Below are 12,500 nucleotides of genomic sequence, written 5' to 3' on the forward strand. Positions count from 1 at the left end.
GTAAATATCCACTACTTGCCTCCACAAACAAACCAAGCATTCTGATTGGTCGATGATGGAAGAAACTTACAGATAGCCAATCATATGCGAGTCTTAGAAGGCGCAATTTTTGCCTGAATGCGTGATACGTTCGCGTTGTTTCTGCATAATTATGATAAGCCATCTTGAAATCAAGTTTTCCAGTATATTATAATAAGTAATCACATGATATTTCTCGTCCACGAGCCCTATTTGTTCGTCTTTGAAAAAATTTACTCTTGCATATTTATTCCAAAATGTACTCGGAATCACGTGATTACCTACACTAATTTGTATATTTAAACGTCTGTTTAAAACCATGAATAAAGAACACTGTTTATTTTGCATCCGATAGCAGAATGTAAGGAATATACTAAAGACGAATTCTTACGGAGCGTTTTCACTCACGTGACCTGTAGCCATATTGGATTACTCAAAAAAAAGAAAGTACTTGCATTAAAATAGAGCTCAATTCGCGGAGGATTAGTTTGGTACCCCATCATGGCCGCTATTTCTTTGTTTTGGAACACTAATAGGGTCCCTGTGACGTCATGCGAAAAGCTCTGTATGATAGCTGTTGATCCATATCTACTTTGCGCCAAAATCGTATACCACTCACAGCTTCGTTCCCATGGCTTTTCCACGTCGGGTGTTCCGCGAGAATAGTTCCATAAGAATGGGGCATCTTTCTGCATGTATTCCCAACGATTATTTACCTCTGTTACGTATTGTATTTTTTGTGATCATGACGACCAACGAAACAAAAAAGTGAAGACATGTAGTTTATGCCTGTGCTTTTTGACTTTGAACAAGAGTGAATTCACCCTTGCTTGGAATTGTTATCAATTTGTTTCCTTTCCATTTCCTCACAGTTTACATGGGTGAGATACTTGAACAGCATCATGAGCCAATTTAATATTCGGATTAACGACTCCGATAGAGTGCTCGTTCCATCACCGGAGTATCTAAAAAACATGTCCATTATTGTCAACGGAACCGATAAGAGGTGAGGAACCTACCTGTTGTCTTATAGGAAGAATACGATCAGGCATTTGTTGACAACAAAACCTGCATGTAATCACTTAGTCGATAGGCGGGTTATCGGTCGGCCTAGCATGCAATCAGCCGGCCGGACGTCGGATCAGTCAGTGACGAAGCCAATCAGCTTTCATCGAGTCAGTCACGTGAACAGTTAATCATTCAGTCGGCAAAAAGTCGGGTAGTGGGCTTGTTAATTAGCCAGCCGCAAGAAAATATGACGTTAGGGAGAGAATCGTTTGAAATTTACTATTTGCTCTCCATTAAACTGGCTCCTCAAGGAAAAACCTTACTGGTTAGTTAGTGTAAAGGTGGAATGCGCTGTCATGGGAACAACAAATAACGTAATCTCCATAGAATGGCTGCAATCCGGCTTAATCTCAAAATAAGTTTCAAATAATTATCGAAGTCTCATGCCAGCTGTTAGTCAATAGGCCGTCCGATTGAATTAAAGGGTACATTGCGTTTAAGTGGACTGCCATTTATTTGTCTCAAACTTTTGTTTTCCAAAGTTAAAGAAAGTGAAGTGAAACTGAAGCACAAAAAACTCATCAGTTTGGTCTCTCGATCGATTTGGAAGCTGTCTTGCCTTATATTCAGCCTGACTGAATCTTTTATTTCCCAGGACCCTGTCAAACTACGTGATGTGGACTTTTGTGAGCTCAATGATTCCCTACCTGTCACGTGAATTCCGGGGAGCATTTTTGGATTATCAAAAGGCAACCGGAGGACAAAAAGCGGCTAAACCTCGTTGGCTCTCTTGCGTCGAGGATATAAACAGCTTCCACAATGGGCTAACATTTGCGTTGGGTTACTTGTGGGTCACAAGCTCTTTTGACGTTGAAATAATACCATTTGTGAGTAAGAAATTCTTTAATAGATTGAGGATATTAAACGGTGGGATAAAGTTGCCAAATTTCTTCGATTGCTATTACTCCGATTGATTATTTTACGACCGAGCAATGAGAGTGATTAAAATGATGTTTCTCACACAGGATTGATAACAAAACTAATATACCTCAAAAGGGAATGGTTCTTTTAGCGCGTTGTGATTGGTTAACACAGAGGTAATTAGCATAGTAAGAAACGAGGCTAAAGTTTGATTGGAGCACTATGAGTCAACGCTGGAAAAGAATGCTCAGGACCCGCGCACTGTCTCACGTGACTTACCGGAGACTTTGACCAATGACAAAATATTGTTACTTGAAACATAAAACAATCGTGAAATATTGTTTTTATGAGGCTGTTGCTTATTAACTCAATAGCAAACCAAAATTTAAAAAAAAACAGTTTACTGCATGCTCGAAATACGTCTCTGGTGTGTTGATTTGTCCGTTTACCTCTTCCAGTAATTCTTTTTGAGTTACCATTCGGTTTTCGCCGGTTGTTGAAAACTTGAATCAATTAGACTAAATCATGGAATGAAATCCGAGCAAAAAGTCGAGAAGCCTTCGTTGCTTGAAAGAACAAGCAACAAGTGGAAGGAAAAGCAGACTAAGCACTTCCGGGACCTGATAGTTTTGTTGCTAAAGTGAAATAACGTCGTATTGTTTTAGTATCTGAGTTAATAATAATAATAATAATAATAATAATAAAAATAATAATGATGATAATAATAATAATAATAATAATAATAATAATAATAATATCCCAATAGTAATTGGTAGTAATTGGTGCACTGGGAACAATTTCGAGAGGATTCGAAATGCGGCTGAGACAATTGGGGATGCTGTATTGCATGGAACTTTTGCAACGAATAACCTTGCTGGGGTCAGGAAGGATTCTGCGAAAAGTGCTGGACACTTAACATTAAGGACATTAAGGACAGAACATATGGCATGGAGTATCCTAGGCCACAGGGTCAGGAATATATTGAACTGCGGATATGAAATCAAGTAAAGCTACGATCCTCGAAGTTATGGACGCAATTTTAGCAATTGCGTAGAGAAGCCTGAAAAATTCCGCACTTCAACTGGGTTTGAACCCGTGACCTCCATATGCCGGCCCGCGAGGATCATAGCTTTACTTGAAACCCAACCCACATATGACCACGAGTCTGGAATCGAACCCGGGCCACATTGATGGAAAGCGAGTGCAATCACCACTACGCCATTCCAGGCCTCCTCTCCTGACTTTAACATCGCTAGAACGAAAAAGGGCGAGATCCTTGTTTTAGAGTCTCTTGTATGATCATATGTATCGTCAAGAAATTTTCGAATGGTGTCTTGGAATCAAGAGATTTCTATGATCACGAAAGAAAACCGAAAGAATAATATTGCGATTTCGATGTCTTTCTGACAGATTGAAGAAATGATGGGAGGCATTAAGACAGCGTTTCGCGACGAAACACCGCGTTACGACTGGGTTGATGAACAGACACGGCGAAAAATACTGCAAAAGGTTGGTTCTGAGAGTTCACTCAATGATCACATTTAAAAAAAACCGTCACACCGATACCCCGTTCACACAGATCGGGACAAATGTTTGAGCGAAACAACTGAAATTTTCCGGATCCGTCTTTCGTGCTCACAAAAAGAAGAAGAAGAAGAAGAAGAAGAAGCTCTTCGGTTGTCCTTTAAAGGCAGAAATTTTTGGCACAGTTTGCGCTTTAAGGCTTGGGCAAACGGTTCATGTTGATTCAAATCATCCAGCATAGTAGGATTCAACAATGTTAGATGGTGTTGGATTCGTTTTGCCAGGCCAGTCTTCTAGAGATTTTCTCTTCGGCCAGGCTGCTTAGCTGCATTTAAGAGATGTTGAAACACCATTTTGATTACGCAACTGACGTATAAATAGCTCATTTCCGAATTGCTGCATGCCTCAGTTTCAAAGCAAGTCCTGGTGCTCAACCATTCAAATGGAAATGAGTTGTATATTCTCATGCAACTCAAACTTATTTCCATTTTAACAGTTGAGCACCAAGACTCACTTCGAAACCGAGACAAACAGCAACTCGGAAATGACCTATTTATACGAACTTGAGTAAACGCTATTACAAAAAAATGTGAACGAGTCGTTTAAACCACAAAATTCGTCGTTCTTTCACATATTTGTCCGGATCAGCGGGTGTGAACCTAGTCTGAGAAACGATAAATAACTCAGAAGAGATCCAAGGAAATCACAGTTTCTGATTTCAGCTTTTTCCTGATCGTTTGCTAATAGCTACTCTTGTTTCTTGCAGGAAGCTGCCATGAAAACTAAAGTTGGTTTTCCAGAATTGTGTGCCAATGAAACTCTGTTGAACAACTACTATCAGAATGTAAGATTATTTAAGCTAATCTGTCGCGGTAGAGAGTACTTTATCGATTGCTGTGATAATCATCTCGCGCCACATTTTAATCAGTCCAATCAGAGGAAGAAGTACATGTACGAATTGCACGGTATATTTCCCAGTAGAAATAGCTGAACTAGCAAAGCGCTAGCGAGCATTTAAGGCCTCGAGGCAATAGACAAATAAGACGAAGGACTTTCTGCACGTCTAAGGCAGATTTATAGCGATTTTACTCTTTCTCGCACGCGTTTCCTGTTACGGCAGGTCGTTTCATTGTCTGGATCCGTTCTGATTGCCCAAGGAGATAATTTGGATTATTATACATTGGTGTCACCAGCTCGATTTTGATTGGCTATAAGCACGCAGCTAATTCTTGCTTGCTCTGTTTCTCTTACGTCATACCTACAAACAATAGATTTTATATATGTAGAATTGACGTCATATCTACAGACAATAGTTTTATGCATGCAGAAGTGACGTCACCTGACACACTAACCAGCAGTTTGATCAGTTTTGTCATGGCGGAGCTCAGCTCAGGAATATGAATAATAAAACAATTATTGAATTCGGTTTTCGCATGTTAGCGATAATTATCAAGGCCTCAGTTTGTGTTATCCGCCTCAGCCTTCGGCTTCAGCAGATAACACAAACTTTGGCCTTGATAATTATCGCTAACATGCTCAACCTCATCCAATAATTGTTAATTGATGGCTTAACTATCTTGCATCTAAGAGTGAGTTTTAATAGAGTTCAAACACGAATAGAGATCTCGCCTACAGTTGAGCCTTGGATAGCAATACGCGGGCCTCAAAAACTTTTATAGCCTCTATTAGGATGCCCTAACTGAATTACAATACATTTTAGCTCAGCATCAGTGGTAATTACCTAGAGAATGCTCTAGGAGTAATGAGTTGGCGAAGAAGGAATTTCTTGTCAAGACTCAGGACACCCGTCGACAAACAAGAGTAAGTTGGGTTTCATTCAGTGCAGTAGAGGATATCATTAATCTGTTACAGAGCCTAGCATTACCAGAAATTTGAGTCATATTGCGTCACGAATACCGCATGTCAATCAAATGGAACAGAAAAAAAGGCTGCCCGATGTTGTAAAGAAATGTATGGGATCTAAAATAAAATATCAATTTTTGGCAGTTCAAATAAATTAAATTCGATGTGCCGATCTTTCCCTGATAAATAATATGCAACTACACTACGAAGCGAAGGTTTTTTTACCATTTCGTTCATTGTTTGAGCCGCCAAATAGCGCCAAAATAACGAGGATTTACGCTGGTACTTGCCTTCTAATTTGATCAAAATACCTTCACATACCTTGACTTCCAAGCTTTGAGATGTGCGTGTCTTTGATGCTTCCATAGCACCCTCCTAGCATAGCCTTTCTTTGTTTGCTCGATTTTGGCGTTCTCGAGAAGGGCTCTGCATGAATCGAGTAAGATTTTTATTGAATATGCGCCGCATGTTGCCAGGATACAGTCTCGAACCCAAGCCTAATATGCCAGATCTCGCCGCCATCTTGGTTTTTCATGGTACAGCGGGCTCAATTATAACCATCGGTTTTGTCACTAAACGGACGCTCGCACTGGAAAAACCGGTTTGACGAGAGAAAACAAGATTGACTAGTCCAGAAGTTCGGGCTGCGGCGGCTTCAAGAGTTGACGCGATTCGGGCAGAGCCTCCTTTTCTCCTCCTCAGTAAAGAAAAAGACAAAAGTAGGCTCTGCTCGCAGGGTGCTTCCATTGGTGCCGACACCTCAAACTTTTCTTCAAATTACGATTTTTTTAAATACGTTAAATAAAACGTTCCACGATAAAACAGAATGCCACCCATCGGCACCGAAAAGGACGCTTTTTCACGAATGGATGTAGCCTTCATCTGGTCGCACGAATGTCCCGCAGGATGTAAAAAAACGGGAAGAACAACCATTTTCCATAGCTTTCTTAGCACAAAAAAGCTGCCACGTTTATGTCAGCTTAGCAGCCTAGCATTTTTACGCTTTCTGCCGCTGTTTCAAATATCTGCAGACTTCAAAATGCGAAAAATCGCGCCAAATTACGATTGTTCTTCGTGTTTTTCACATCCTGAGCCCAGAGGAATACCGCTAAAAATGTCTTTTGTTTTGCTCAATTTCGAAAAGGAAGCCCTAGGTTGTAAGCTAAAAGTCACTGAATCCCCTCTGTCTTATATAAATCAGCAGCGCCGTCTAGAATTTGAAATAGCTTTGTCAATATACATGCCATATCCAATTCTGATGAAAGAAAGATTGAGAAAGACGTGAGACGTGAAGCTGGTACAGTTGGTACATGCTGTTTTCGCACTTTAACGCCAGTGAGCATGCTCCTTTGGTTTCAAGGGTAACCGCAGACACAAATCATCGCGTGAACGAAATGTCGCGAATTTCTGGTAATGGAGAGTCTGAACGGAGATGAATGCTATGACTACCTAAAACAACTAAGCTCAGACGAATGTCTAAACCCAGAGGTTCTTACCAACGGGCGCCTGGATCCTGAATATAACGTAACGATAAGCCAGAGATACGATCAATTGACTCAAACAATAAATTCTTGCAGGGTAAACACCTTCTATTGCGACGCTCTAAAGTGACTTTTTCATTACACAATTCTACTCTGGGCACGAATTCGTCCATTTCTTAATTCTAGTAACTACATTTCCTTCTTTAGGTGGTACACAGGACCGCAGATTGTGAATGCTTTCTACTTACCAAGTCGAAACGAAATAAGTATGAGACGTTTGAGATCAGTACTATCCACTTCACGCGTTAATACATTTATTTTAAACGCGCCCGGGCTTTAAAAGCAACTTATTCAAAAAATCAAACGATGTGCCTTGAGCGCTACCTGATGAACAACAAATAAAATAGTAATAGTTATAGTTTAATCACTTATTAAGTCTAGATCTTGTGATAAAATTGATTAAAAAGACAAACGCAACTAGATTCATTTTGACAACGTTTCGACATCGTCCGATGTCATCGTCAGGCAATGAATTTTAATCGGATGAAGCATAACTTATAGTACAAGAACAATAGAACAATAGAACAATATATACAATAGTACGCTAACAAAAAATGTGAAATCTAAGTAAATAGTTTTGCCCTGACAGAGTCTGACTGTACATTAAGTGATGGTTTCAATTCTTTGATGTAGAACATCTCATGAATTAAGCAATCAAATTTCGATGCGCATTTCTTTAAGACACTAAAACTCGCCGCTGGGGGTGCTGTTGTTTGGCCATGATCTGCTAGGCGGTGCCTCCCGATAGCTGAGTATCTATGTTCCTCAATTCGTTGATGCAAGTGACGAGCTGTATAGCCAACATAGCTCGCATCACACGAGCCACATTGAAATTTGTAGACGACTAGTTGTTGGCTGACTAATGATGGTTTGGGCTCACGGAATTTAAGGACATCCTCGAGCTTGCGGCTGACAAAAACTGGCTGTAGATCTATATCCAGTTTCTTATTTAGCTGAGTAAGTTGGCGCTTCACAATATCGGCTGGTTTTTGGTCAATAAATGGCAAGACGATTCTAATGGTGCTTTTATTATTATTGCTGGTAGATTGTGATTCGACATCTGATGTATTGATAAAGTTACGGATGGTTGCCTCAATCAATTCAGACGGGTATCGTAGCTTGTGAAAAATTGATCTTATGTTTCCACATTCTTCTTCAAACAGCTCGGTCGTTGAGGACAGACTGTACGCCCGGTGAAGCATTGTCTTGAGTAGAGATTTCTTGTATTTGTTGTCCACATGACTCTGGTAGTGCAACAAGAGGCCTTTGTTGGTAGTTTTTCTGTGTACGCTTGTGGTAATCTTACTTCTTTGTTTCATCAAAAGCATGCCAAGGAAGGGTAGTGTGTTGTTTACCGCTAGCTCCATTGTAAATTGAATAGATGGATGACAGTTATTTAGCGTAATTAGGAACTGTTCTGCTTCAGCTACATCTCTTATGACAACCAAGGTATCGTCTACGTATCTTCTGTAGAATGACGGGAGTTTGTCTTGTTGTTCTAGCATCTCCTCCACATGACACAGGAATACATTAGCTAATAGAGGCCCTAACGGGGAGCCCATAGCAACTCCGTCAGTTTGTAGGTATAGATTGTCATTAAACTGAAAAAGCTGGTCTTTGGTGGCGATTTTTAGCAGTTCAAGAAGATCTTGTTTAGAGATGGTCAGATCATATGTCGCACAGAACCAGTTGTCCTTAAAGGCTTTTTCCACAAGCAGGTCTAACGTGTAGTCAAGCGGTACATTCGTGAATAGTGACGTCACATCATACGAAACCAAGATGTCATCCTCATCGAAGGAGAGCTCTTTCAACTGTTCAGCAAACATGAGTGTGTCAGAAATTGTGTAGTTGTTAATGGATAGTGTTTTTAGCTTATCATCTAACCACTTCGCTAGAGGGTAGTTGTACGTAGCGGTCGAAGACAAGATGGGACGCACTGAGAGGTTTTTCTTGTGTGTCTTAGGCAACCCATATAGATGGGCAAGACGAGAGCCTTTAAAGCATACAGTGTCAGCAATCTCTTTTGGGAGAATTCTACGAACAATGCCTTCCAGTTCTTTTTCTTTTTGTAGAAGCGAATGGTAGCATTTACGAGGACGGTCACGAGTTTTTGGTCTTTCTTTACTAACAGCAGAAAACTTTGTTGTATCAGACACAGAAGCTTCAGACAATAGACGTAAGTACTCGGTTTTATCCATTATCACAACACCAGATCCTTTGTCTGGCTTGGTTATCACAATGTCGTTGTTACGCTTGAGTTGGTTGATAGCTTTATTCAATGATTTAGGAATTTTATGAGGTTTACACGCACTATAGTTGACAGCAATCGATTTGAGCGTCGTCGTGGCCAAGTTCTTGTGATCATCCTTTAAAGTCGGTTCAAGGTACCAGTATGCTTTTTCAAAGCTCGCTTGGATATCAATTTGCGAGACTTTTTGTGGTATTGCAAATTTCAAGCCGCGACATAAAACAAGCTTTTGGAAGAAGGTTAGATGATAAGCTAAAAACACTATCCATTAACAACTACACAATTTCTGACACACTCATGTTTGCTGAACAGTTGAAAGAGCTCTCCTTCGATGAGGATGACATCTTGGTTTCGTATGATGTGACGTCACTATTCACGAATGTACCGCTTGACTACACGTTAGACCTGCTTGTGGAAAAAGCCTTTAAGGACAACTGGTTCTGTGCGACATATGATCTGACCATCTCTAAACAAGATCTTCTTGAACTGCTAAAAATCGCCACCAAAGACCAGCTTTTTCAGTTTAATGACAATCTATACCTACAAACTGACGGAGTTGCTATGGGCTCCCCGTTAGGGCCTCTATTAGCTAATGTATTCCTGTGTCATGTGGAGGAGATGCTAGAACAACAAGACAAACTCCCGTCATTCTACAGAAGATACGTAGACGATACCTTGGTTGTCATAAGAGATGTAGCTGAAGCAGAACAGTTCCTAATTACGCTAAATAACTGTCATCCATCTATTCAATTTACAATGGAGCTAGCGGTAAACAACACACTACCCTTCCTTGGCATGCTTTTGATGAAACAAAGAAGTAAGATTACCACAAGCGTACACAGAAAAACTACCAACAAAGGCCTCTTGTTGCACTACCAGAGTCATGTGGACAACAAATACAAGAAATCTCTACTCAAGACAATGCTTCACCGGGCGTACAGTCTGTCCTCAACGACCGAGCTGTTTGAAGAAGAATGTGGAAACATAAGATCAATTTTTCACAAGCTACGATACCCGTCTGAATTGATTGAGGCAACCATCCGTAACTTTATCAATACATCAGATGTCGAATCACAATCTACCAGCAATAATAATAAAAGCACCATTAGAATCGTCTTGCCATTTATTGACCAAAAACCAGCCGATATTGTGAAGCGCCAACTTACTCAGCTAAATAAGAAACTGGATATAGATCTACAGCCAGTTTTTGTCAGCCGCAAGCTCGAGGATGTCCTTAAATTCCGTGAGCCCAAACCATCATTAGTCAGCCAACAACTAGTCGTCTACAAATTTCAATGTGGCTCGTGTGATGCGAGCTATGTTGGCTATACAGCTCGTCACTTGCATCAACGAATTGAGGAACATAGATACTCAGCTATCGGGAGGCACCGCCTAGCAGATCATGGCCAAACAACAGCACCCCCAGCGGCGAGTTTTAGTGTCTTAAAGAAATGCGCATCGAAATTTGATTGCTTAATTCATGAGATGTTCTACATCAAAGAATTGAAACCATCACTTAATGTACAGTCAGACTCTGTCAGGGCAAAACTATTTACTTAGATTTCACATTTTTTGTTAGCGTACTATTGTATATATTGTTCTATTGTTCTATTGTTCTTGTACTATAAGTTATGCTTCATCCGATTAAAATTCATTGCCTGACGATGACATCGGACGATGTCGAAACGTTGTCAAAATGAATCTCGTTGCGTTTGTCTTTTTAATCAATTTAATCACTTATATAGCGCTTTTTATATATGTTGATCAACAGTGCTTTACAATAAAATTATACCATAACAAGAATCCATACAAATAAATAATTTAAATCTACTAAGAACAATAAAATCTAGATAGCCTAGTGAAATTCAGAAATAAGAATAAAAGGAAGAAAAATACGATCTAAGATAAGAAAGGCTCTCTGAAAAGATGGGTCTTCTATTCCTTTTGAAGACAGCCAGCAACTGAATGTCACGTAAATGAGCAAGCAGGCTGTTCCACAACGCAGGAGCCGCTGCGTGAAAAGATCTTGCACCAAGTGTGGAAAGCATTTTTTCTTTGGGACACTCCAATAGTAGACTATCGTTTGACCTAAGATGGTATGATGACTTTTGCCTTATGTTAACTTTATGACTAAGACGACATGGAGCTTGTCCGTGTATCACTTTTAAAATCGCAAAATAGCTCAGTCCTAGTTGACAGAGGGTCTAATATAGATCAAATTCAAGTACCTCGTAAATGACAAAGTACTTACGTTCACTAATTATGCAACAGGGAAGGATCCGAGAGCTAGGGAGAAATGCCATAATGATCAATTCCTCAGATACAAGTATATTGAACTTCAATTATAATCGGCATACAAAACGGTTTGGTTTTTTGGACAGATATTTTGGCAGGAATTTTGCAGCCTCCTTTTTATTATGGACGAAAAGCACCAAGGTATGCTCCGATTAATATTGCAAACTGACACTTAATTTTAACGAGCCTAGACGTATTTTTTCGCCTCGTTTGCTTTCCCATTATTCGGCTCTAAGGAGTAGAATACGTTTTTGCTTCGAATCAAAAGCGAAAAAACGCTCTGTCTAAGCCAGATTCCTGTGTTATGCACATGTCTAATTTTTAAATGTAAATAATCAAAGAAAACCTGGAAACAATCGAGCGGGAAAAGGCGAAGCCTATGTTACACGTAGCAGTTTTGTTATACGTCCTTCAGCTATTGTTTTTTTGGGACACAAGTTAAATAAACGCAGCCCCAAGTGAGATCCCGACACAAACGTTTATGGCAGATTTTTGTTGTTGCAGTCTTTTTCGAAAAAAGAAGTCAGTTTCACTTTCCGCAACAATACTTTTAACGCTACAAGGACTTTTCCAAACGTCGCGTATTTTAATTTGCAACTTGATTTGGAATATTCTACTTTATTTCTTAACGCCAAATTGTCCATACCTATTGAAACTTTTCAAGCGCTTACGGTTGTCTGCGCTTATTTCGATCAGCTAAAGTAATCAAATAATTCTGCCTTCGGGAAATGGGTCGCGAATTATTCTGATCACTTGTACTAGTGTTACTACGGGACACAAACGAACTGTTGCCTTTTTCTCTCTATATATCAGGGCGGTGAACTATGGTGCAATTGGGATGATACTGGCGCATGAGCTGTCCCACGGTTTTGACGCCACTGGTGAGCTGAATTTCAAAAACACTAAACAAGATATTCATGCACGTATTAAAGGCAAAAGAAGCTGAAGTTTCTCTTTGTCGTTCTTCAGGGAGGAAGTTCAACAAAGACGGAGAAATAACTGAAAATTGGTGGACAAATTTCACGACAAAAGGGTTTGAGAAACGAGCACAATGCATGGTGGACCAGTATAACAAGTATTCC

General features: G+C 40.0%; 1 protein-coding gene across 2 annotated transcripts in view; it reads left to right on the forward strand.

The window, feature by feature from the left end:
- Window positions 1-12,500, forward strand: part of LOC138040923 (membrane metallo-endopeptidase-like 1) — a 35,352-nt gene that overhangs the window by 10,583 nt on the left and 12,269 nt on the right. For both annotated transcript variants that reach the window (XM_068886654.1, XM_068886653.1), the window contains exons 5-13: window positions 891-1,024; window positions 1,682-1,913; window positions 3,358-3,456; window positions 4,238-4,315; window positions 5,192-5,292; window positions 7,023-7,081; window positions 11,505-11,559; window positions 12,232-12,299; window positions 12,388-12,500. The exon at window positions 12,388-12,500 is cut by the window's right edge and continues 30 nt beyond it. In XM_068886654.1, coding sequence (XP_068742755.1) covers window positions 891-1,024; window positions 1,682-1,913; window positions 3,358-3,456; window positions 4,238-4,315; window positions 5,192-5,292; window positions 7,023-7,081; window positions 11,505-11,559; window positions 12,232-12,299; window positions 12,388-12,500 — 939 coding nt within the window. The remainder of the gene's footprint in view (window positions 1-890; window positions 1,025-1,681; window positions 1,914-3,357; window positions 3,457-4,237; window positions 4,316-5,191; window positions 5,293-7,022; window positions 7,082-11,504; window positions 11,560-12,231; window positions 12,300-12,387) is intronic.

Source organism: Montipora capricornis, chromosome 3 (genome assembly GCF_036669925.1).
Source record: "Montipora capricornis isolate CH-2021 chromosome 3, ASM3666992v2, whole genome shotgun sequence".
NCBI classification, from domain to species: Eukaryota; Metazoa; Cnidaria; class Anthozoa; order Scleractinia; family Acroporidae; genus Montipora; species Montipora capricornis.